The sequence below is a fragment of the Marmota marmota genome, unplaced genomic scaffold, assembly GCF_001458135.2.
Source record: "Marmota marmota marmota unplaced genomic scaffold, marMar, whole genome shotgun sequence".
In the NCBI taxonomy this organism is placed as follows: domain Eukaryota; kingdom Metazoa; phylum Chordata; class Mammalia; order Rodentia; family Sciuridae; genus Marmota; species Marmota marmota.
In genome coordinates, this window is record NW_026000229.1 from 38,019,934 (window position 1) to 38,044,785 (window position 24,852).

Genomic DNA, 24,852 nt, shown 5'->3' on the forward strand with positions numbered 1-24,852 from the left:
GGCTCAGTTGGGCCTTGCTCCAGGTTTCATCCCCCTGGTCTCAATTGCTTTTCTAGGGATTATTCCCATGTTAGGAATCCCCTTAGTACTAAGAGATTTTCTGGTTCTTATTCTCACTCAAGTGTCCTCCCTCTGCCCCAGCCCCCACCGCCCCTTCTGTGCTGGTCCTGACCTGCAGAGGCAGTTCCTGGGCAGGGCAAGGGTCTCATAATTGTTAGAGGTAGCACTAAGACCCCTGATGGGACCTAGGGCAGAAAGCCAGGCCCGAGAGGAAGGAAGTCATGGGTAGAGCTCCTTGCCTACCCATAGGGTGATAAGAGGAGTAGGTTAGGCAAGAGGAAGTGGGCTGGGGCTGAGCTGGGCTGGGACTGAACTCCCTGGGACAGGGGCAGTGAGAGAGTCATGCACCCTAAATAGGGCCCAGAGCAGAGCCTCTCCAGTCTGGAGGAGCCATCCTGCCACAGGGGCTCTCACCCAGGCCCCTGGCTATGCAGCAGAGGAAGAACAGCTGGTAGTAGTGCTCAGTGGAAGCTGTAGCAAAGGGCTGCTCCAAGCTGTGTGAGATGGTGGCTGGTGGCTGGTCAGTGAAGGCTCCAGGCCTCACAAGGCCCACAAGGAGTCTTGTGTAAAGGGCATGATTGCCTCACCTGGCCCTCATTTTCATGGAGAGGAAGCACTGAGAAAGAGGAGCTTGGTGTACTGCTAATTTTGCTTAATGTTTTGCTAACTTTGCTTATTCAAAACACTGAATCACAGCTGGACCCAGTCCCCATCCCCACCGCCCACCTCCCAGGGTGATCCCACCCTCTAGGGACAGACCCCTGCTGGACTTCTCTTATGAACTCTTTGCACCCCCTCTTCAGTCCAAGGCTGGTCAACACCATCCCCTCCAGGCGACCATATTGCTCTTTTTCTAGTCCTTTGGTCAAATTTGACAAAGGACAACTTCTGGGACTGAGAGGTCCTGGCTCCAGGCGACCAGACCGCATGACCTGCCTCTGGGTTTTGAGCAGCACAGAGAAGGAAGCCCTAAGCAGGAAGTGCTGAGGCACAGGGTGAGGGCGGGGGCTTCAAGGAGGGGAGCCCAGCCTCCCTGGGCAGGAGCAGTGACTGCAGTCCCTTGCTGCAGGCAGGGTGGGAGGAGGCTGATTTACAAAGCAGATGGGCCTCTGACGGGAGTTCTGGGCCCTGCACCCAGCCACTGCCATCCCGTGAGCTATAAGAGCACCCAGACATCCAGACCAGCTCTGGGCGGGTGCCATGTAAGCCTAGCCTGGCTCCCCCTCCTGTAGGCCTGCCTTTTTTTCTCCTGCCTGCTGTGTCTGCCCAGCCTCTCCAAAGAGGGACTCTTGGCACCATGTCTCTGCTGAACCCTGTCCTGCTGCCCCCCAAGGTGAAGGCCTATCTGAGCCAAGGGGAGCGCTTCATCAAATGGGACGATGTGAGTAGGCAGGGGCCTAGTCTGCTGGGGCACAGGGTGGCGGGGGCCTGGTTGCTAGGGGGCTCTGCCTGGGGTAGATGGTTGGTTTATGTCTGCTAGGACCCAGGCGCCTGTGTGGTTTGGCCAGGCAGCTGACACAACTGCCGGGATAAACAAGCCTGGAGATGAGGGTGTGTGGCCCTGGCAGCTGGGCCAAGGCTCATAGAAGTGGTTTCTTTGGTCTAAATCTGTCTTTCCCAAAGCCTGATGCCCCTCCCCTGCCCCGAGAAGAACAGGGCTTGTTGCTCCTGGCTTCAGCATCAATAGGAAGAAAGTGTGCCCCAGAGCTTAGAGCCAGAAAAAGAGATGAGCCAGCACTACCCCCAGCTTAGACACCCTGCTTTTGCTCCAGCAGAGGGCTCAGAGTCCCAAACCTGTCTTTTTCACCCCTCTCTATGGGATGTACTGGCCCTGTCCCATAGGAACACTGCTCTCCCCTGAGTCGCTGTGGGGTCACCCCAGAAAGCCCCTGGACCCAAGTGAGAACTGAAGCCTCCTTCTCCTAGGGGCCTGGGAAGGAATTGACTTCTGCTTCCTCTCATGGGCTCAGCCTTGCTCCATGACGCCAGCAGCATGTCTGCAGGGGAAGGGGAAGGCACTGTTGAGCTGTACCCCTGCTTCCACTGCATCTGCTCCTCCCAAAACTGGGACCTGCTTGCCAGCCTCTGGTCTTCCTGGACCCTAAAAACATTGCCATTGGTCAGGGATTCTCTTGGGCCAGAGAGAATGATAATATAGGGACTCTCCTTCAGGGAAGGGAAGTTGGCTACTGGGCTGGCCAGCCTAAGTTGTTGGTCCCGGAAAAGAAATGATGGTTCATCTCTGGAGGAGAGGGCCTTAGATCTGGCTTGTCCAGCTTATGGGTGAGATGAGAAGATCTGGGCCTAGGCCTTTCATAGGCTGAGGAATATGGTCTTGGCTATGGGGAGGGGCCCTAGGGTGAGACACTTTCAATTTCCCTAGGAGTGTTGTGGTTCATGTGGCATGGTGGTAGCATGAGGATGGCATGTCCCAGGAGTCTGTGGAATGAGGGAAGTGGCTCAGAATGAAAAGTGATGTGGCTTCTCTCAGTTCCTCTGGACACTGTGCATAACCTGAATGGGAAGAGGGTCACCATGGGTGGGGACCTGCTATGTGCACTTCTCCCCAACCTGCACCTGGTTGGCCCCTTCCCCTTCCAAAGGTGAAACACTACATATCCCTGGATCCAGATTTGTGGGAGCAAAAAGTTCCAAGCCTAGTAGCAGGGCACATGCCCCTGTGAAACATGCCCCTTCTCAGACTAATTTCAGCATAGTTAGCAGATGGTAAGGGTATGTTGTACCATGTTGAAAAAGCACAATGCATGGGATAATCAAATCCTGACTCCAGTCTCTCCTTTCTAGTCTCTCGCAGTCCCTCTAGACGTATTGGAGGGACAAGTTCTCCTCCTGGCTGTGTAAACAAACTCAGCTAGCCACGATACTTTCACCCTTAGGTAGTAGTCCAATGGTCATGATGGTCAAAACTTGGTCCTATTTGAGAAACTACTTAGAATCAAAACTCAGACCTTGTTTGTCATTGCACCAGGCCCTCCAGGAATGGTTTGGGGCACAGGTAGGGTGGCTGCAGAGTCTCTACATGGGGCAAGTGGTGAGATTCTCTTCTCCTCTTCCTCCTCTTCCTCCAGGACCAGGTGAGGAAGGGGTAACAAAGTTCTTTCTTGAATGGTACTGGCTACTGGCATAAACAGGGTCAGGCATTCTGAGACTGACAGAGGTTTAAAGCATTTTTCCCCCTCTATTGGACCCTTTTAATAATTCTTGCAAGACCCTCCATTCTGAACTGAGGTTCTCTTGCTTGGGTCCCCTGACATCTCTATTTCAGGCAATTACTTTTTTAGCCCTTTGTGGACCCTTTCCCCTTCCATCCCCCATGGACCCACTCTGGACTCCAACAACACACTCTCCACTCTTGGGGCACAGGCTCATTCGACACACCAGCATCTCTCTGATCTGCCTTGCACAAAGTCAGTGCATGTCACCTACTTGGTTTCCTGGCTGGTCCAGTCCATTATACCCCACAGTTGCAGGAGTCACAAGAGCTCTCCAAAGAGAGCTGAAACCCCTCCCTAAGTTTGAGGTGAGGGGTGAGGTAACTCAACCCTCCCTTGTGGGGGAAGGGAATGGAGCTCACAGCACTGTTTCCTTCAAAATTGCCTGTTGCAAAAATCTTTTCCCCAGACTCTAAACACCTCTGATCTGAGAACATTTCTTTGATAATTTCCTTTGTAAATTCTGCATTTGGTCTGTAGTAACTACCAAGCCTCGTTGGAAACTTCAATTTTAATATATTGTTATATTCACATTCAAAGCCTGTTAAAAGGTAGCCTATGTGCTCTGTGAATAGAACAGGGACTTAGAAGGTGAGACCATTCATGCATTTATTCACTTTCTCATTCAGCAAATCCCAAGCTCAAGCACTGAGCACCAAGCTCATGGTCTAGCTCAGGCTTATTGCCCTGGAGTCCATCAGTTCCTGGAATTTCCCTAGATGTGCTTCTAGGTCAGTGAATACTAATGATTATAGCACAGTTCAGAGAAGACTTTCCTGAGGGATGAGGTGTGGTCTGATTCTTGAAGGTATTTCAGGCTGAAGTGCTTCAGTTTTGAGGTGGGAAGGCACTTGGTGGCTATGGGGCCACTGACTGGGGACAGTCATGGATGGAGGATGGGTATGTGAGGAGTTAGGAAGCAGTTGGATTGTGCAGAGTCTTGGTAGTGGGTTCAGGATTTAGGGTCCTTGATTCTCATTGTGTTAAGTTCTCCTAGGTAGGAGCAGGGAGTCTTGGGGACAGGCATTCTATCCCTTTACTGGAACCGTGATGCTTGAAAACATGATGAGGTGGGGAACAACCAGTACCTTGTTTGGGGTCTAGAGAGAACACTTCTATTTGAGGCTTAGAGGGGAAGCCTCTTGTCTTCTGGAAATGCTATCTCCAGCCCTCAATCCCTCCCATCTTAAGGAAATGCATTCGGATTTCTGGGACAAGCACCTTCTAGGAAGATGAACTCTGAAACCCTTGCCCTGGGCCAGGGAAGCTTGGCCTGAGGTCTCAGGACAGACCCCTTCTCTCTGCAGGAAACTGCAGTAGCCTCCCCAGTTATCCTCCGTGTGGATCCCAAGGGCTATTACTTGTACTGGACCTATCAGAGTAAGGTGAGGCAGCCCCTACCCACCAAGCCCCTGGGCTCTTGCTCATCCAATGAGACCAACCAGACTCTTGATAGTATGGGGTAGAGGCGTGGATGCTGGGGAGTAAAGAATGGCCTGAAAGGGTGGTTCTGGGGGGTTCTCTACAGGTAGAGTTGTTCACTCTGGGAGAGAGAATATAGTCATTTCAAACATGGCTGCTGCAGCCCAGTTGCTCCAGCCTTAACATCCCCTAGAGAGACACAGGGAAAGGAAAAACAGCTGCTACGGAAGGACTCTCCTTTGCCAGTGGCTCTGGATTACCTAAAGGCTCAGAGGTCAGAGAAGAGCCTTGGTGATCAGGCAGAAGGAAGGAACAGCAGCGTGGAGAGATACTAGGATGCCGAGGGAGAAGCTTCAAACCACAGCTTCTGTGCCAGAGAAGGGATAAACTGAGAAGAAGGGAGGAGGGTCTTCAAGATAGAAGAACCTAATTGGTGGGAAGGGAAGGTTGGGGTCCAGGTGGCTTTAAGAAGCCTTGGTATCTAGAGAGGGTAGTTGGCCAAGATTTGAAGGGGTGTGGAAGCTCCTGGTTCTGTTTTTCATTCTTGTCCTGACCTTTTTGTCCCATATTCCTTCTTTGTTCTTACTGGGAGCTCCCTTCCAGGAGATGGAGTTTCTGGATATCACTAGCATCCGGGACACCCGCTTTGGGAAGTTTGCCAAGATTCCCAAGGTAGGTGGTCTCAGAGCGGCCTAGGCTCATCATGGCTGCCAGATCCATGGGGCAAGATCAGGAGTCCCTGTGAAGATGAGAAGTCTCATCTCTGGAACAAAGGGAATAGTTCCTGGGCTGGGTAGCAAGGACCCAGCCAGAGCCAAGGAAGGGTGTGGCTGCTCCTGGGCTCACCTGGACACCATGAGCAGAGATAGTGAGAGTGTGGGAAGAGAGGGGATAGCTCCTACTCCCAGAGTACCCCAGACTCCCCAGGAGGTATTACTTACACCTTGCCCCCTACTGATTTGCCTATATTTGCCTAATGCTGGTATGAAAATTGGAGGAAGGGATTAGAGGGAAGCAGGATTCCCTGACTCTGGGAGCTAAGAATCCATCTTCAAACAAAAGTGGCAATCAAAACACAGGACTCACACTGCCTTAGCTAATCTCTTCCTGTGGGCCTCTCATTTCTACCCTTTCTACTCCTTTCTACTAGAGTCAGGCTTTGGGAGATGCCCAGGCCTGGTTCCTAGGATAGGGTAGGATTTTGCTCTAGTGGGCCACAATTCAAGTGGATGAGGGGGAGGGACAGGGAAGGCTCATTGGGGAGGGATAAGAGCATGCCTCCAACCCTCATCACTTGTAACAGAGCCAGAAGCTCCGGGATGTCTTCAACATGGACTTTCCAGATAACCACTTCCTGCTGAAGATACTTACAGTGGTGTCCGGCCCCGACATGGTGGACCTCACCTTCCACAACTTTGTATCCTACAAGGAGAACGTGGGCAAGGTGCTCAGGGAATGCCTGGTCTGGGTCTTGACATCTGGGATAGCCTGAACTTCCTGAGAGACATAGGCTATGGTGTGGTCAGGGGCACCCTTGTGGTCATGGGCCTGACCGCTGGGTTCTGTGGTCCTACAGGACTGGGCTGAAGATGTACTAGCTCTGGCCAAGCACCCATTGACGGCCAATGCCCCCCGCAGCACCTTCCTGGACAAGATGTAAGTGCCTGTCCACCTGGACTTAGCTCTGGGGCCAGGCATGCCTGCCCCCGACCCTGATGGGCTGCTTTCTGTTCCTCCAGCCTGGTGAAGCTCAAGATGCAACTGACCCCTGAAGGGAAGATTCCTGTGAAGAAGTGAGTCTCCCCAACTCCCTCCCCATACTTCAACCTAGCTCCCCAGGCCTTCTCTTTCTAGGCATGACTCCTCTTTGCCTGGTGCCTTTCTTTGCTTCTTCAGTTTTTTCCAGATGTTTCCTGCTGACCGCAAGCGGGTGGAAGCTGCTCTCAGTGCCTGTCACCTGGCAAAGGGGAAGGTGAGTAGTTCTTCACCTGCAGCCCATTCACCAAATTCTCACTCCCACGAGAGAACAACTTGGCTAAGAATGATGGAAAGTGGAGCAGTGAAGAAATGGCCTTGCAGTGCCACCAATAACCCCAAATAACAACTAACCCTAAAGCCATTGGTTCCTTATACTAGGCATAGATGTGGGACCAGGGCAAAAAGGATGAGATGCTGGGTTCAGAGCAGGTCAGTGTGTAGAGTTGGGGAGCAGCAGTTGATGGACTGTTAAGGGTCAGCAGTAGAAATGGTCAGTGTGTTTTCAGCCTGAAAGAGTGAGATAAGGTCAGCTGGGGCAGGAGGCTGCCTGCAGCCATCTGACAGCTCAGGAAGAGACTATTCTGCAGGGCTCTGGAGAGAGGACCAGAACCAAGGGTGGAGGCTGTCAGGACACAGACTTCAACTCAAGATAAAAATGAATTTTCCTCTTTCTTTTTCATTAGGTAATTAATTTTTCATTACAAGCTGCAAGCAGATTCACCCCATGAGGTACCTTATGTGAATTACCAAAAGGGATCCCTCCAGGCAGATATGGCTCTGAGTCAGGGTTCAAGCCTGGCCAGGGAAGTAGATCTCAGTCCTCTGTCCCCCTTGACCAGTGCCTTATGTAGGTCATTACCTGCACTCCATGGAGTATTTTCTCTTAGTAAGAATTTAGAATATTATAAATGAATAAAATGAAGATCCTGCTGGTCTCCTGTCCTTATGAATTCAGGATGAGCTTTCCCCCCACAGTCACATATCTGTGGAGTTGGTGACACCCAAGTGCAATCAATCACACTGGATTCAAGAATGGGGTGGGGGAGTGGTGGTCCTCACAGCCTGCACTGCTTGCCTATGGGTGATCAACTCATCCACTCTCCTTTTCTCTTCCTTCCTGAATTAATTCCCACCTTAGCTATGTCCTCCTTATTTATCTGCTTTCCTTCGGTCCCAGTTGAGGCTATTGATCTGTCTTGGCTTGGAGCTGCAGCTGCAGAGGCAGAGATGAGCTTGGGGAGATCTCGTCAGGCTCTCTTGCTCAGACCTTCTGCTCCAAACTAAGACCAATATTGTCTTTCCAGTGTGATCCTGAAAGACAGGATTAATTCTGTTGTTGTTGTTGTTCTTGGAGGGGAAAGGGGACAAAATACAAAGGCACAGAATCCATGATTACTACTAATTTCTTTTCTGCTTCTACTTCTATAGATTTGCCTCTTATGGACATTTCACATAAATGCAATCATACAGTATGTAGTCTTTGACATCGGGCTGCATTCAGTTAGCATAATGTTTTCCAGGTTCATCCATATTGTAGCATGTCAGTACTTCATTCCTTTTTATTATGGAATTGTATTCCATTGGATGTATATATCACATTTTATTTTTCTCTTCATGAGTTGATGGACATTTTGTTTTTTTCCACTTTGGGGCTATTATGAATAATGCTGCTATGAACACTTGTGTACATGACTTTGTGTGGATTTGTTTTCAATTCTCTTGGCTATATATGTATGGGTGAAATTGTTGGGTCATATGGTAACTCTATATTTAGCATTTTGAGGAACTGCCAGACTGTTATCTAAAGTAACTGCACCATTTTACAATCCCACCAGCATTGTACAAGGGTATTTTTCCCACATCCCACCAACGCTGTTACTGTCTTTTATTTCAGCCATCCTAGTGGGAGTGAAGTGTATCTCATTGTGGTTTTCATTTGCATTTCTCCAATGACTAATGATGTTGAGCATTTTTTCATGTGCTTATTGGTCATTTTTATATCTTCTTTGCAGAAAGATCTATTCATATCCAGTGTCCATCTTTCAATTGGGTTGTCTTTATTGTTGTTATTATCTCTTATCAGATATCTGCTTTGCAGTTTTTTTTTAATCCCATTCTGTGGATTTTCTTTTCACTTTCTTAATGGGGTCCTTTGGAGCACTAAAGTTTTATGAAGTCCTTTCTTTCTTTCTTTCTTTTTTGGTCCCTTATGCTTTTGATGTTCCCAACTATTGTTGAATTATCTTTTTTCCTGCAGTTCTGACAGTTTTGGCTTCTTGTATTTCAGAACTCTGTTGTTAGGTACATACATGTTTATATTCAGATTACTTCTTTTTTTAATTTTTAATTTTTAGTTGTAGGTGGACACAACATCTTTATTTATTTATTTTTTTTATGTGGTACTGAGAATCAAACCCAGTGCCTCACACATGCTAGGCAAGTACTCTACCACTGAGCCACAACCCCAGTCCCTCAAACTACTTCTTTTTGTAAAATTTCCTTCCCTTTTTTTAAAAAAAGAAAAATGTAGCCCCCTGCTCTGGAAAATAGTCACTCACTTCTCACTTCTTCTCCTTGCTCTGGTCATTCTTAGTTCCAATCCTATTCTAGCTAAGGAACTAGCCATTGTCCAAAACCAGAGTCAAAGTAAACTAGCTAAGCATGCTGTCTGATCAGTAATCAGGGCTTTTCTCAAAGGTGCTGAGGATGTCAGTTCTTTGTCTGTCTAATTTGAGTACCTTCTCTGATCAAGTCACCTTGCCCAGAGCTGGGCTTAGGTTGTGGGTCTTAGCTCTGAGTAGGTGGGGACAGAGATAATAAAGTGTCTGTTCCCTCAGAATGATGCTATCAATCCTGAGGACTTCCCAGAATCTGTCTACAAGAGTTTTCTCATGAGCCTCTGTCCTCGGCCAGAAATAGACGAGATCTTCACTTCCTAGTGAGCTTCTTGGGCTGGGCCCTGCTTGGGGAGGAGTGGTGGCTGGCAGTTGCCTCCTCCCAATTGCCCTTTTGGGAATCAGGAACCTTCACTGGAGAAGTGGGTTATCAAGCATCCAGGCCCAAGGGATATGGACCTGTGCTCTTCTCTCTGGTCTGCAGCCATGCTAAGGCCAAACCCTACATGACCAAGGAGCACCTGACCAAATTCATCAACCAGAAACAGCGTGACTCTCGGCTCAACTCCTTGCTGTTCCCACCAGCGAGACCTGAACAGGTGCAGGGCCTCATCGACAAATATGAACCCAGTGGCATCAACGTGCAGAGGGGTGAGGACTAAGGGCCTGCTTCCCCTGGCAGCTGGACTGAGCCCTGGCAGCTGTCTTGCCCTGGCAGCCAGGATGCAGCCCTGATAGCTATCCTCTGTCCCCAGGCCAGCTGTCACCTGAGGGCATGGTCTGGTTTCTCTGTGGGCCAGAGAACAGTGTGCTGGCCCAGGACAAGCTGCTGCTCCACCATGACATGACGCAGCCTCTCAATCATTACTTCATCAACTCCTCACACAACACCTACCTGACAGGTGGGCCCTGGCAACCTGTTGCTGACCTCTCCTTTGACAGGGCCTGCTCCCATTCCCTAGTTCATCTGCAGATGTCATCCATATGCCACTGACCCTGCCAATAAGACAGATCGTGATGGGGAGTGGGGGCTTGCCTGCCCTTGAGTGACGCCCCTGCCCCTTCCCCGTCCTGGCTCAGCTGGCCAGTTCTCAGGCCTTTCCTCGGCTGAGATGTACCGCCAGGTGCTGCTGTCTGGCTGCCGCTGTGTGGAGCTGGACTGCTGGAAGGGGAAGCCCCCTGACGAGGAGCCCATTATTACCCATGGCTTCACCATGACCACAGACATCTTGTTCAAGGTGAGACTCTGGGTGGAGGTGGTGGCTGTGGCAGTTGGGAAAAGCCTTTTTGAGGCTAAGAGAGTGAAGCTAGACAGGAGGAATTCTGGAAAGCTTCAGACCAGTGTGGAGACTACAGGGACAGAGGGGATGGGGGGCGTCAAGAGAGGCCATCAGTCTTATGTATGTATTGAGACTGGGGAGTGAGGAAAGGTACCATGGGGAGGGGCAGCCAGAACACTGACCTCTCTGCTGAGTCCCCTTCTCCTCCAGGAAGCTATTGAAGCAATTGCAGAAAGTGCCTTTAAGACCTCTCCCTATCCCGTCATCCTGTCATTTGAAAACCATGTGGACTCGTGCGTATCCAGGCCCATGCAGCTTCATTCTCTACCTGGTTCCCAATCTCTGCTTGCAACTGCCTCCCTAGCTGTCCCCGGCCTCTAGCCATCAGTCTGGCTCTCTCCCAGATCTCAACAGTTTCCTGGGAACCCCAGATTCTCCAGCCTGTGGCCCTGCCCCCCGCACCTCCTGGGCCCCTGAACTGGGTCATCTAGGGAAGAAAAAGATGGACAAGAGGGTTGGGGCTGAGCTGTTGAACTCCCATTCTCACTTCTGCTTCCTACAGACCCCGCCAACAGGCTAAGATGGCTGAGTACTGCAGGACGATGTTTGGGGATATGCTGCTCACAGAGCCCTTGGAAAAATTCCCAGTGAGTGAAGTCTGCTGTCAGGCCTCTGGGCCTTGGGGCAAATGGGTGCCAGGTTAGGGAAGGGGTGTCTCCAAAGACACTGGGATTCATTTGGCTGGATTGTGAGGCTCGGATCCTGTCATCTGCCAAGTGTCAGGCACTGTGCTAAACTCTAAGGTATATTATTGACCAGTTTTTTTTTTTTTTTTTTACCCTCTAGTGATGGGATGGGCAAGTGACCAGGCCATCACACCAGTGGTTGTTATGGGGGTGCCTGGGGCATACCTGCTCTGGTCTTAGGGGATCAGGGAAGGCTTCCTAGAGGAATGCTGGCTAAGCTGGGACCTGAGTTAAACAACAGGTTTAACTCAGTGAGTTAGAGAAAGGGTGTTCTAGGAGATGGAGCAGGTGAAAGAACAGCATTGCTGGGAACAGGGATAAGTTTGGCCAGGTAGGAGTTTAATACAAAAGGGCAGGGGTGAGAGGTGACGCAAGGAGAACAGTGGATGGCAGAGGGAACATGGCTTGGCATTGGGGAGCTCAGTGTATACCCCTTCCCTCTACACAGCTGAAACCAGGCATCCCTCTGCCCAGTCCTGAGGACCTCCGGGGTAAGATCCTCATCAAGAATAAGAAAAACCAGTTTTCTGGTTCAGCAGCCCCCAGCAAGGAGCCTAGTGGGGAGGCTGAGGGCAATGGCCTGCCCAGGGCCCCAGTGGGCGAGGACACAGGTAAGTTAGGTGAAAAGAGGGGGGTGGGGCCCGGGCATCTGGAGTAGGAGAGGGTCAACGCCTGGCGGAGCCTGCAAGTGGGTGCTGACAGAGCTGTGTGTGGCAGTGTGGGCTGGTGAGGAAGGGTCTGAGCTGGAGGAGGAGGAGGTGGAAGTGGAAGAGGAAGAGGAGTCGGGAAACCTGGATGAAGAAGAGATGAAGAAGATGCAGTCGGATGAGGTGTGTGGGGACGTCCCAGCCCCTCTGCCATCTTCTGCTGCACAGCCCTCTGGGTGGGGCACAGAGCTGTAATCTGGCCTCTGTACTATCCTCTTCTCCACAACTCCCCTCTGCTCCCTAGGGCACCGCAGGCCTGGAGGTGACGGCTTATGAAGAGATGTCCAGCCTAGTTAATTACATCCAGCCCACCAAGTTCATCTCTTTCGAGTTCTCTGCCCGTACGTTAGTATGGGGCTGGGGGTGAGGGGAGGACTGGTCAGGTTCAGGAGAAGATGGTCCTCAGACCAGTGCAGCTTGATGGGTGGGGTTAGAAGAAGGGGGATTTCCCATTTCCTTGGATTTGGGGCCCTGTCTATAAATATCCAGTCAAGGAGTCAGACAAGGCTTATTTAAGTGGCAGTGGCTCCCAGTCTCCCAGCACTGTAGAGAGGAACTTGGCAACAAACAGAATGTTCTGGAGTGTGTTGGTGGCAGGCAGGTTGTTGTGACAGGTCACCTCAGTCAAGGCCTGCCTAGGGCTCCTGCAGTCTTCTCTGGGTTTTGTGGCTTCAGGGTTGAACTGCAGCCAGGGCTGGCCCAAGTCCAGAAGTCCTGGCCCTGGGGGATGAGACATCCCGGGAGCAGGCAGAAAGTAGAGAAAACTGCCCGTGCACACTGCCCTGTTTACCCTTCCCATTTTGCATACACCCCCACTGTTTTCCATGATCTTCCTGGGACGCATGCCCAGCATGTGCCTCTTGCCCTCTGTGCATGCCCCCAACATGAGCATCTTTTCCGAAGACTTCTGTGCACAGTTGGGCCTCTTCAACATTGACTCCTCATCCCTGATGGCACAGCCTGCACCCCCATCCAAGCACACCCATGGCATATACCATGGTGAACACCTCTCTTCCATGTGTTCAGCTATTGCCTACATGCCTCACTCCCTGTGCACATCACGGCATGTGCTCATGCTTTGCATGTGCACAGACAAGCGTGTGCACACAACATGCTCAAGCATACTCCTGACACACTAGGCTCAGAACAAATACATTTCCCACAGCCTCTTGCATCCACAAATGCAGCCCCTCTCTCTGGGACTGTGACACCTTTCCCATCCCTTTGCTTGTCCACTGTGAAGACCTTTTACTCCAACACACAGTTCCCTACACATTTCTTCCAGAGGTCAGTCCCTAAACTCCCAGGTTTCCATGGAAATGCTGGGTTAGAGGCATCTCTGTGTTGAAGGGATAGACAAACATGGACTCTCCTCTCCCTTTCTCCTCTTCATAGAGAAGAACCGAAGTTATGTCATCTCCTCCTTCACGGAGCTCAAGGCTTATGAACTGCTCTCCAAGGCCTCCGTGCAGTTTGTGGAGTATCCTTGAGGCTTTAATAAGCTGGGGGTGGGGCTCTGAAGGGAGGTTTGGGAACGGGACTCTCTGTGTAGGCTGTTGGGTCCTCTTGGTGGAGCAGCCTTGGCTGGGCTCCTATACTCAGAGGCAGCTACAACAAGCGCCAGATGAGTCGCATTTACCCCAAGGGCACTCGCATGGACTCCTCCAACTACATGCCCCAGATGTTCTGGAATGCTGGATGCCAGATGGTTGCCCTCAACTTCCAGACGATGGGTGAGGAACTCCCAGCCCCTGAGAACTCTCTCTGGGGCCCTGCCTATTTTACTTTCACCCCCCCGCCCGAGGGTCTTAGGAACAGACTATGTGTCTGATGCGCTTGTTTTGACTCTGGGAGCATGCCAGAGCACTTGGGAGTGTGAATACATTGGCTCATGCCAATGCGGTTGCTCGTGTATGAACAAGTATGTGAAGAAACCAAGGGGCTGGCTTGGGTTCTGGACACTCTGCCTGGCTGTGTCTGTGGGAACCCCTGCTTCACCTGCCCCAATGCCCACTGTGAGCTTGCAGCCTGGTGGAATCATTGCTTCTTGCTGACCCCAGGTTGTGGACCCTTCCTGAGAGATCAGACAACCCAAGGAACTAGGTTGAAACACAATCTCCCCATTCTCAAGACAAGAAGGGTTGGGAAGTGCAGGAGACAGGGCACAGACCAGGGCCAGGCCTTCCTCACTGTGTCTCCTCACTCCCCGCCCCAGACCTGCCCATGCAGCAGAACATGGCACTGTTCGAGTTCAACGGGCAGAGCGGCTACCTCCTCAAGCATGAGTTCATGCGCCGACTGGACAAGCAGTTCAATCCCTTCTCGGTGGACCGAATTGATGTGGTGGTAGCCACCACTCTTTCTATTACGGCAAGTTCAGAGGTGGACAAGTAGCTGGGAGGGCTGGGGTCTTTAGGAGAAAGGCCCAGGAGCCCACCCCTCTACCCCCAGACCCCTCCCCTGATATCTGGAAGACTTCAACCCAGCCAGTTCTTGCAGTAGCAAGTTGCCTTGGAAACTGCCTCCTCCTCAGCACTGGAGGCTGCCTCTTGGTCCCCATGGAAACCATGGGGAAGGGCTGAGGCTGAGGTGGGGGAGGGAAGAGAGTGGGCAGAGCAGGCCAGAGCCCAGGGGGAGGTGGGGTGGCACACCTCTTCCCTGAATGCTGGGAGCACCTTGGTCCTCAGAGCTCAGCTGTAACCCTTGATCCACATGGCTGCTACTCCGTGGCCAGAACTGAATGGGGCTCTTCACAAGAAGGAATTCTTTAGTGTAGGGAGCCAGAGGCCTAGGTACTTAGGGAAGAGCCTGGGTGGGGGATCTGATGCTGGCTTCCCCTGGGTCCCCATTCCCAGGTCATCTCTGGGCAGTTCCTGTCAGAACGCAGTGTGCGCACCTATGTGGAAGTGGAATTGTTTGGTCTTCCAGGGGACCCCAAGAGGCGCTATCGCACCAAGCTGTCACCCAGTCCCAACTCCATCAATCCTGTGTGGAAAGAGGAGCCCTTTGTTTTTGAGAAGGTGAGGGTAGGGCAGGGCAGGGACTGGGGTCTGCCCCTAGTCCTTGACCTCTGTTTATAGATAAGAGGAAATAAAGGGGTCTCCTTGATCTTCCTCCTCCTCTCCCTGCCCCTCACCTGTACCCTCCTGAGTTTCAAGAGTCCCAAACTCAGATTTACAAAAGCTAGCTTGGTTGGCGGTTGTGTGTGTGTGTGTGTGTGTGTGTGTGTGTTGGTGGGGGGCAGGGGCGTTCATGTGTATATGTTAGAGGCAAAAATGTAAACTCTCAGTTCAGGGCTCAGGAACCTGGGCTCAGGATCCTGGGAATCTTTTGCTCCTGTTGAACACCAGTTGCAAAGTTGCTAAGAATTTTCTGCCCCAGGCTCTCACAGCCCTGGGCTGCATCTCCAGTCCTTCACTATGTGAGACCAGTCTTGGCATGAACTGTAAGGATATCTATGTACATGACTGAGGGTGCTCTCTGTCATCACCATATCTGGTAACACCTGCCATGTTCTCACTGACATTAAAACTTCTGGAGCCAGGGAGGCGGGCAGCTGGATTCCCCTGTCCCCTCCCAGCCTGACCTGTCCCAAACCCTCCCTAGATCTTAATGCCTGAGCTGGCTTCCCTCAGGGTGGCTGTGATGGAGGAAGGCAATAAATTTCTCGGCCACCGCATCATCCCCATCAACGCTCTGAATTCTGGTAAGGAATGTGTTCTTTTTTCAGTCTTTCCAGGAGTCTGCATCAGGGGCCAACCCACAGATGGGACAACTTTAGGGAGGAGGCCCTGAGACCCTACCTAGCTTCCTCATGTTACCAGCTCTAAGGAGTGGGATAGGAATGGTACCTCCCCAGGAACCTGACAGGTGGAAACTCTGTCACCTAACAGAATGTTCATGATTTTCTGGAACTACTGGCATAGTTTTCTGAGCGTCTGACACTTATGGAGACTTAAAATGTGCTAAGGGCTTATAACACATTTTAACTCAATCCTCACAATAACCACATGAGGTAGACACTATTATCCTATTTTGTAGATGAAAAAAAGTTTCAGAGAGTTAAGTAATCTGCCCAAGAATGCACAGTCAGGGAGGTACAGTACTAGACTCAGAATTGTCTCTCTGATCTTAAAGCCAGAAGTCTTAAGTGCTGGCCTTTTTGTATGTAGTACTGGACAGGAATGGGCTCTGGCTCACTGTTCACCCCACTCTATCCAACAGGATATCATCATCTGTGCCTGCACAGTGAGAGCAACATGCCCCTCACCATGCCTGCACTGTTTATCTTCCTGGAGATGAAGGACTATGTACCTGACACTTGGGCAGGTAGGAAGCCCATGACATGCTAGGAGACCCAGACTATCCATTCCTTTTCCTCCCATTAACCCAGCCTCAAGAGTGGAGTGGTACAGGGGCTCCTGGGGTAGGTGAGGACAGGGGAGGCTTCCAGGTCCATCTTCACACACACCATGTTGGTAATGCCCTATGCTCCCAGATCTCACCGTTGCCCTTGCCAACCCCATCAAGTTCTTCAATGCCCATGATAAGAAGTCTATGAAGCTCAAGGAGGCCATGGGAGGTGTGCCTGAGGTCTGTGTTGCCTGGATCACTGCCAGGGACCCCCAGGAGCTTTGCCCTCTCTTTGGGAGGTTGGAGTAAAGGTAAAGTACCCACTTAAGGAAAGAGGGCTATTGAAACCACCTTTCTAACTCACTCTCCCTATGCAGAAGCCCTTCTCATCCATAAGTCCAGTTGCTCACCAAGTAAATGGAGCATCATCTGCCCCAGCAAGCAACGGGTCAGCAGGTAGGCACTCTGGGATCTGATTACCTTTTGGAGGGGCCTCCACCTCTAGGACTGCACCTATAGGCCACAAACGATGGAGATTTTCACCTGGGGAGGGAAAGGCTGAAGCCTCAAGGCTGAGAAAGTACACTGCAGGGATGCCCATACTGCGACCCTCAAGGAGCAGGGAAGAGCCCAGTTGAGCCAAGGGATGCCCAGGGCATCTGCCAGTCCATCCTGTGCTCTTACAGCAGCCACGGCCAGGGCCAGGGAGGAGGCCCCCAAAGAAGCTGTGGGTAAGACCTGCTGAGCTCCTGTGTTCTTGGGTATGAACCCGAGGAGGACTTGGGGCTCCTGGGGGTTCAGCAGGCCCCCAGGGGCGGTCTGAGTGCCCGTGCACCTCATCCGGGCCTCCGCAGAGCCGCAGACCACTAGCCCGGAGGAGCTGCGCGAGCTGAAGGGCATCGTGAAGCTGCAGCGGCGGCACGAGAAGGAGCTTCGGGAGCTGGAGCGGCGAGGCGCGCGGCGTTGGGAGGAGCTGCTGCAGCGCGGTGAGGCGCAGCTGGCCGAGCTTGGGCTGCCCAGCACCTGCAGCAAGCTCCGCCCGGGAAAGGGCTCCCGCAAGAAGAGGTAAGCACAGCAGCGGGCGGCACGCCTCTTCCCATGAGCCACCACCGGGGACTCAGGGCCTCTTCCCACATGGCCTCTGCAGGACCCTGCCCTGCGAGGAGACTGGTGGGGCCGCCCGGGGCGAGGGCACTGAGGACGCAGACTCACGTGTGCGGGAACTGAAGGAAAGGCTGGAGCAGGAACTACAACAGCAGGGCGAGGAACAGTACCTGTGCATTCTGAAACGCAAGGAGCAGCATGTGGCTGAGGTGCCAGGCAGGGGACAGAGCACAGTCCAACCAACCTCACCCACTCCCAATCAAGGGCTTCTCACTGAGCCCATGCTTCCTTCCCCGCAGCAAATGGCTAAAATGATGGAGCTGGCCAGAGAGAAACACGCTGCAGAGCTGAAGACCCTCAAGGAGAACTCAGAGATGTACGGCTGCCTCCTTTGCACACCTCTCCCTGCTGCCCAGCAAGGGCTGGGCTGCAAAACATCTCCCTCATGCCTGTCTTCCTGCAGTGACACCAAAGAGATGAAGAAAAAGCTGGAGGCCAAGAGGCTAGAGAGAATCCAGGCCATGACCAAAGCTTCCTCTGACAAGATGGCCCAGGAGAGGTGAGCCTTGGAGGGGAGGCCCAACCCTGAGAAGACTCCACTCCTGGTAGGGGAAAAAAAAAAAAAAAAAACTCCCTACAAGTGGATCCTAATTCACTTCCCGGAGATATGCCTCTTCCTTGGCTCCTGAAGAAGATCCCACCTCTTTCACCTCCAATCTAAAAGTGTCCTTAGGCAAAACACAGATGCCAACACCACTTGAGCAGAGAGGAGCATTGGAGGGAAAATCAAGCATGCAGAGAGGGAGGTGAAGCCTTGGAACATCAGCCTGTCCATTCTGGCAGCTCTGCTCCCCACCTGTGTTTCCCATGGATGCCCTGAAGGACATTATGTTTTAATGAGGAAGTTGTCCCACCAGAGAGCCCCGGGGCTCCAGTGGCCCCCTCTATCTCCCTTGGGTTCCCAATCTTGCTCCTCTGCTTGTTCCTGGCCCTCTGAAGTTCTCATTGCCTATACCCTGAGAGTTCATCCCACCCTCCTCTCCACAGGGGCCTCCTCCCCTTTCTAAAATTCCCATTATACTAACAGGCTGAAGAGAGAGATTAACAACTCCCACATCCAGGAAGTGGTGCAGACCATCAAGCAGGTGTGTAAGGGTTGTGTCCTTCCTAAACACTCTCTTGATAGATGAGAAAGGGGTAACCATAGGCCTTTCCTTTGCCCTCAGGACATGGTGCCACCCAAAACTGTCCGTGCCAAACTGGGGATGTGAGGGGGCATCCCATCTGGCTTGCGTGTGGAGGCTGGGGTACCAGCTTAAAGGGCTCTGCCTCCAGCTGGCTTCCCTAGGTGGAGATTGTATGAGCTAGCTGGCCAGGGGAGGAAGGAATTAAAGGTGTGTGAGGGGACCTCCGGAGATACCAAGGAGAGGAAAGAGGAAGGAAAGCCCTGCTAAGATTGGACCCAAAGCTTACCTAGGGATTGCCAACCACAGAGACAGAGCAACCATGGACCGTGTCCTGACCTTATACCAGGCTGCATGCCAGGTGCTTCACAGGAGCTATCTCATGTAATCCTTCACAATCCTGTGAGCCAGGTGCTATGAGCTCATTTTACAAATTGATAAAAGTGCCCAAAGGTTAAGCAACTTGTCTCAAGTCTTACAGCTAGTTAGCTGGGATTAGAGCTGGATTCCAACCCAGGTTGCCTGCCTGTGCCACCCTGATTCCCTGTCTCTCACTACTCCCAGATGACTGATACCCTGGAGCGGCACCAGGAAAAGCTGGAGGAAAAGCAGGCAGCCTGCTTGGAACAGATCCAGGACATGGAAAAGCGGGTAACAGGACCACTGGCTTGGTTCCGGCAGAGATGGATAAGCTCCAGGGTGGGAAGGGGCCCTGTTCCTGGAGGAAACTCTGGGAGAGTCAAGGAAAGGGAAATGTGGCTCCTCAACAATGGGTCACAGACTTGTTTTCAAAGGATCCCAAAGTGCTTTCAAATGAGGCAGCTCTGCAGATCTCTTCGCTTGATCCCTCTCCTGAGAGACTCCCTGATAGGCTTCACTACCCATCCCCCCAACTCCCAACCTAGTCTTCTGGAAGCGCTGAACAGACCAGGCATCTCCTTGTTCCACTGTCCAGAGTAGGGAGGGTGGACAGGGCCCCTTCCTGAGCCAGGCAGTGATCCTTGCTGTCCCCACAGTTCCAGCAAGAGGCATTGGCGGAGTATGAGGCCAGGATGAAGGGCCTGGAGGCTGAGGTGAAGGAGTCGGTGAGGGCCTGCCTCAGGGCCTGCGTCCCCTCTGAGGCTGAGGACAAGCCTGAGAGAGTCTGTGAAGCCTCCAAGGAGCCATGTGGCCAGGACCCACTCACAACCATGGCAGACATCCAGGAAAGCCGCCTCTGATGCCCCCATTCCTTTGGGGGCATTTATCAAGGATGTTCAGACCTTTCTGTAGGATATGGGTCCATCCCCCAGGAGGAAAAAGCTCCAACACCTTAAACTGTAGGAAGCCAGGGTTCCCTTGCATGTTATAGCCCTCTCCTCAATAGCCAGGCTAGAAGAGAGGCAGGAATCAGGTCCCATCAGGGCAGGGGCCCAGCTGAGGCCTAAAAGTCTTCTCCAAGCTGATTTCCTACTAGATATTCTTTCCCTCACTTCTTGATGAGTGTTATCTATTTGTTGACTATGGACCAGGAGGTGGAAAATGGATCCCTGGCTACATTTTACCTTTCCTAGTGTGCAACTGGTGCTGTCCCACTTAGAATTCAGTTTTCTCTCTTGGAGGGATGGACCTGCCCACCTGGAACCTCTACTCTTGCATCTGTGGTTCAAGCAGGACCAAACCCCAATCCCTCCTGCCACAATGAGGCACTAGGCTTCTAGGCCACATCTTGAGTAGGTAGTGTGTGGTCAGCTCCATGAGATAGAGCCTGTTACTACCTTAAAAATCCCTGGAGACAGCTGTTTCCAGAAAGTTCCTGCCCTTATCTCCTGCTTTGGGGAACAGGAGGCTGACATGGAAAAGCTACCTCAGCAGACTGGCCCTCAGCTGCTGAGATATGTGGGGCTGGGGCTGATGTTGAGAATGGAGGTTGGGCCTCCTGGGCTCCTACCCTGAACCTGGCTCACCCCTTTCCCTAGGCCTGGGGTGGGTACTTCCTACCATGCATTCCACTAAGTTTGCCTGACAAGGTCAGCATCATTTTCCCTTCTGAATCTGTGGTTTATTTATTTTTCTCCTTCCTACTCCTACTAAAGAACCATGACCCAACGTTTCCTGCCTAAGCGTGGCCTCTGTTCTCCATCTAGGAAATGGGGGATATGGGAGTGGAGTATTCTTGAAATGAAGTTGGCTGGGGAAAAAGAATTCCTTGGAAACTGAACCCAGGGTGAGGTCCCTTCCAAAGCCCAGTGGAATGGCCCTGCCTCTGGGCTTAAAGAGGAGTAACTTCCCCTTCTTGCTGGCCTGATGCCACAATCACTGGAAAATCATGTCACTCCCTTTTCACCCCCACAAAGATATGGCGCTTCTTGTCTCCACACTCAGGACTGGAACATGAGGACCTAGTGCAAAGGTGCCTAAAGTTTTAGGCCACCTGAACCTCTTTGGGAAGACCTAGAGTGGCCAGATGCATAGCCCTGTGGCAGCTGTATTTGACCCAAAAAAATTGTTGCAGAGGGTCTGTGGGAAGCCGCTCTCTCTACAGCACAGTACCAAATCCCAAATGGGACAGGCTATGGCTTGGGAGAAGCAGGGTGGGGGTGATGCTGGGAAGAGGTTGTTTTCTTAACAGAGTTACAGCAGTGCCATTAGCGGTGAGCACCTGTGTCTCTGGAAAGTAAACAGGGGCACCCTCCCCCTTCCCATCTCTCTAAGGACCTGGCCTCTGGGGTCCCACCTATCCCAGCTTCAGGATAAGAATGGAAGACTGCTCATTCACAGAACCCCTGGCACTGACCAGCCAGCAGACACGCTGGGTACAATGGGGGTAGACACCTATCCCGCAGGGCAAAGCCCTAACTTCGGTCCTCCAGGCAGGCAGCCACCCCATCTCTCCTCTCCTCTCACCCCTTGGGGAAGAACCTCTGGATGAGAATCCAGGCCTAGAGGAACTCATTGAGCCAGGCACACGGGCATTAGCCAGAGCCAGAGCCAAGATAGCCACAGTCTTAGCAATTGAAGGTGACTGCTCAGGAGAGACTGGTGCCCCCTTGTAGTTAGGAAGCCCAAGAATGGGGAAGGGGATGTAGTCTTTCCTCCTGGAGGGATCTCTGCACAGCTTTTCATGAGGCCAGACCTAGATACCCACTTCCCTATTTCTATAGTCTATAAAAAAGGGCAGGAGATAGGCAGGCTGAACATCTGGGCAAATGCAATCTCTGGACCCTAGAGATGAATTAACATCAGGGGATGTGCAAAGGAAGAGTTGATGTCCTCCCTCTGGCACTGCAGCAGGTGAAGGGCACTGGGTTCCATCCCTGCTGTACATCTGTGAGGCTAGGGTCAGGTTCCCTTGTCATGTCTGTCTCACCACTGCACAAAGAAAAGGGTCCCTACCTATTGCCCAATCCCCTTGCTGACTCAGTGCCAGATCCCCTGCTGACTCACCCACCCCCTGTACCTCTGGCAGTTCTCTGGATCTCCCAGACACGTGCTACCAGACCCAACCCTGCCAAGCTAGTGCAACGTGACAGGGTGAGGGGGCTGGTGACACTTGAGGAAGAAAGAAGGGGGGGCCTAGGAGAGAGGGCAGTTGCAGACAGAGTGACAGACTTGCAGACTGAGGCTCCTCTGGGAGGAAGACTTTTGCCAGCCTGAGGCCTGACAGCGGAGAGGTTGGGCAAGTGGGAGGGGAGGGGGTGTGTGGAGTGCCTGCCTGCCCCCTGCCTGCCTCAGCTCCTTCTTCTGTCAGGCTTCAGCTCTCTAAGCGACAGCTTCTAATTCTGGCTGCTGGTGCCTCTATGCTCTGCAGCAAAGTCTCAGCTTTTTTCAGCTTTGCTATTTCTTTTCTGTTCAGAACATACTGAGCCCATAGGAAAGGAAGTCAGTCCAGAGGCTCCAGGACCTGAGACCTGGCACCACAACCCATCCCACTGTAGGCCTGGCTGGGTCAGCCATGCCATCTGGGGCCAATGGAACAGGCTGTACCTTCCAGAGAGAACCAGCACAGGCAAGGTGAAACCCTAAAGTGGCCTTGCTGCAGCTCCTCCTCTTCCTGGGATCTGTCTCCATCCACCACGGGGAACTGAGGTATAGAAGAACTGAGTTGGCTCAGGGAGGCTCAGGAAGGAGGGGCCTGGCTCTTTAGGACCCAGTGCACCTCCTTGGTGCAGGCTTTCTCCTGCTTCTCTTCTCCACTTGGGGGTGGGGGGGTACATAGCCTGGCCTATCACACCTAGATTCCAGAGGTACCACTTCCCCTGACCGTGGAAGCAGACAGGAAGGAAAAAAGCCATTTTCCTTATACTGTTGAAAAGGGAAACTGAGTCCTAAAGAGGGGCGGGGGAGCCTTTCCTCTGCTGAGCAAAATGGGAAAGCATCCCTGCCTTACTGAGGCTGGAGAGTCTTGCTTGGTATGGAGTGAGGGGAGTACTGGGCTTTAAGGGTTTCCATGCAGTGCTTTTCCATATACTTGTTCCCTGCTCTGTTGTGGAGCAGGTAGGGCTGGTATTAGCATCCTTTTGCAAATGAAAATGTGAAGGCCTGGGGTCACCCTACTAGCACATTCCTCTAGGCTGGAACTTAACTTTGTTATCAAATACTGTGCCCTTTCCATAACATCATAAAAGAAAACTGGCAGACCCCTGGCCAAAGGCTTTTTTAAAAAATGCACAAAGAGTAAGGGGTGCTTTTAGCATGTGCAGATATACATTACATGCTCCCCACATGGCAGAGTAGAGTAGAAAACCCCTACTACAGGGCATGACTGGAGCACAAGGTGAGTGTCCATGGAGCCGGGGACTGAAGAGAGGTTCATGGGCCCAATATCTTCCTAGCAGCACCTGCTCTCCTCACCTCATACCTTCCCAGCACACCTCCTGCACAGCATCTTAACATTGCTCTGCTTGGGCGGCCTTCATTCTTCCCTGAATCTCTTGTCTTTTATGGGACAGGACATCTTAAAGCAGCTCTCAACACTGCCCCCTAGAGGTGTTTTCCTGTTTCAGTGCCTTTGCCTCCACAGTCCCCTGTCAGAACTGTCTCCCTCATTTCTTAGGAGCCAAGGACCAATTCTGCTCCCTATCTTCAGAAGACCCAAAGCTCTCCCCTCCCCACAACTCCATCTTATTCAACCCTCAGATGATAACAGGAGCTAGTTATATCCTGGCATTGTCTTCCACTTTAGAGAGGAAGTCTCTTTCTTCCAGAACCTAGCTTTTTTTTAACCTCTGTATTTTTCACGGCTGGGAACACAATGCCCTGCTCATGAAGCCTCAGTAAATTCAGTAATTGATGCCTGGTTCACTCTTACTTTGAAACTATCCATTCCAAGCCTACTCACCCTCTCCACACTTCCCAGCGCTCCGAGACACCCTAACTTCCCTCAACCTATGCCTGTGGTGTTCCCCTCCCCGGGGCTGAGCAGTAGTGGGCAGAATGAGTAGTGGGCAGTTTTTCCGCACATCTAATGGAAGATAGATCTCATGATCTCCTCTTTTCCTTAGAGGTCAGTTAGAGTCAGGGCCAGAGCCCTGTGCTTGTGTTTCTCGCTTTCTGCGGGTGGCAGCAGGTGCTGGAGGAGCTGGGAGGTAATGCTGAGGAGTCCTAACGCGACTGCAACACTCTCGGGTCCTAGGGCTTCTGCCCTGGGACTCCACTGCCGCGGAGTCTACGCCCTGCCTGCTTCGCTGCAGCCACTGGGAGCTGGCACGCGATAGCGTTTGTCAAGGTTGGAGACGTCTGAAATTGGAGAGCGCGCCCCCCTCCCTGCTCCAAGTGAGCCTGTGCGGGAGGCACAATTGTGTGTGACGGCGTGATCCGCTGCACTTCGGGTGGCAGTTCCCAGCCACACTGAGCTCCCCCATCCCCCGTCCGCAGCACAAGTGCCTCATTTGCCTTTCGCCGCCACCCCCAGCTTGTGCATGGTCTAGTTCTGCCCTGTTGTGGTACCGTTTCCTTTCACCCAGGACCGCTGGAGGCAGCTCTCAATTTTCCCCGACGAGCCGGGGTCCCGACAGTTTCTAAGGAGCCTAGGGCACTGACTCCAGTGGAGGCGGAGGGCGGGGAGAGAAGACTGCAACTTTGGGATTGGCCCGGCCGGGTGCATGTGGCCCCCTGCGAACAGCCCCCGCCTTCGCCCCGCAACCACCGCTGCATTCCCAGGGGAGCGCGGAGGAGGAGCCGCTCCCCAACTTTACGGCCCACAAAGGGGTGGGGGTCAGGGGCGGTCTCCCCAGCCCGATCTGTCTCTGCCCTGACGGTGCAGCACGCTTCTTGGACAGCGATTGCCATGGAGACCCCCGAGGCTATAAAGCTAGGTATCCAGGCGGCCGGCTGCTCCCGCGCCGTTGAACCCCCTAAGTAAGAAGCTAGCGCCCCGGCGTGGCCCGGCCCCCGCAAGAGGGGAGGAGG

The 24,852-nt window shown here is 52.5% G+C and overlaps 1 protein-coding gene across 8 annotated transcripts; it reads left to right on the forward strand.

Annotated features, from left to right (window-relative positions):
• The first annotated feature begins 1,068 nt into the window (after window positions 1–1,068).
• On the forward strand, window positions 1,069–20,551 carry Plcb2 (phospholipase C beta 2). Of its 8 annotated transcripts, none has more exons than XM_015480834.2 (32): window positions 1,079–1,441; window positions 4,601–4,678; window positions 5,319–5,387; window positions 6,019–6,159; window positions 6,292–6,371; window positions 6,455–6,508; window positions 6,612–6,687; window positions 9,311–9,411; window positions 9,573–9,739; window positions 9,844–9,990; window positions 10,169–10,326; window positions 10,579–10,661; window positions 10,931–11,015; window positions 11,563–11,725; window positions 11,832–11,944; window positions 12,066–12,162; window positions 13,217–13,301; window positions 13,430–13,554; window positions 14,037–14,191; window positions 14,677–14,841; window positions 15,428–15,527; window positions 16,046–16,150; window positions 16,320–16,414; window positions 16,552–16,630; window positions 16,861–16,905; window positions 17,029–17,239; window positions 17,322–17,487; window positions 17,578–17,654; window positions 17,742–17,837; window positions 18,366–18,423; window positions 19,027–19,113; window positions 19,479–20,551. In XM_015480834.2, exons 1-32 carry the CDS (start codon window positions 1,358–1,360, stop codon window positions 19,680–19,682), a joined length of 3,549 nt encoding a protein of 1,182 aa, XP_015336320.1. In that variant the 5' UTR covers window positions 1,079–1,357; the 3' UTR covers window positions 19,683–20,551. The 8 variants fall into 8 exon arrangements, 6 of the variants coding, with proteins under 6 accessions (XP_015336321.1, XP_015336320.1, XP_048649039.1 ...); XM_048793082.1 differs by having other exon boundaries at window positions 16,864–16,905; XM_048793083.1 differs by lacking the exon at window positions 1,079–1,441 and having other exon boundaries at window positions 4,621–4,678; window positions 5,308–5,387.
• Window positions 20,552–24,852: the final 4,301 nt, after the last annotated feature.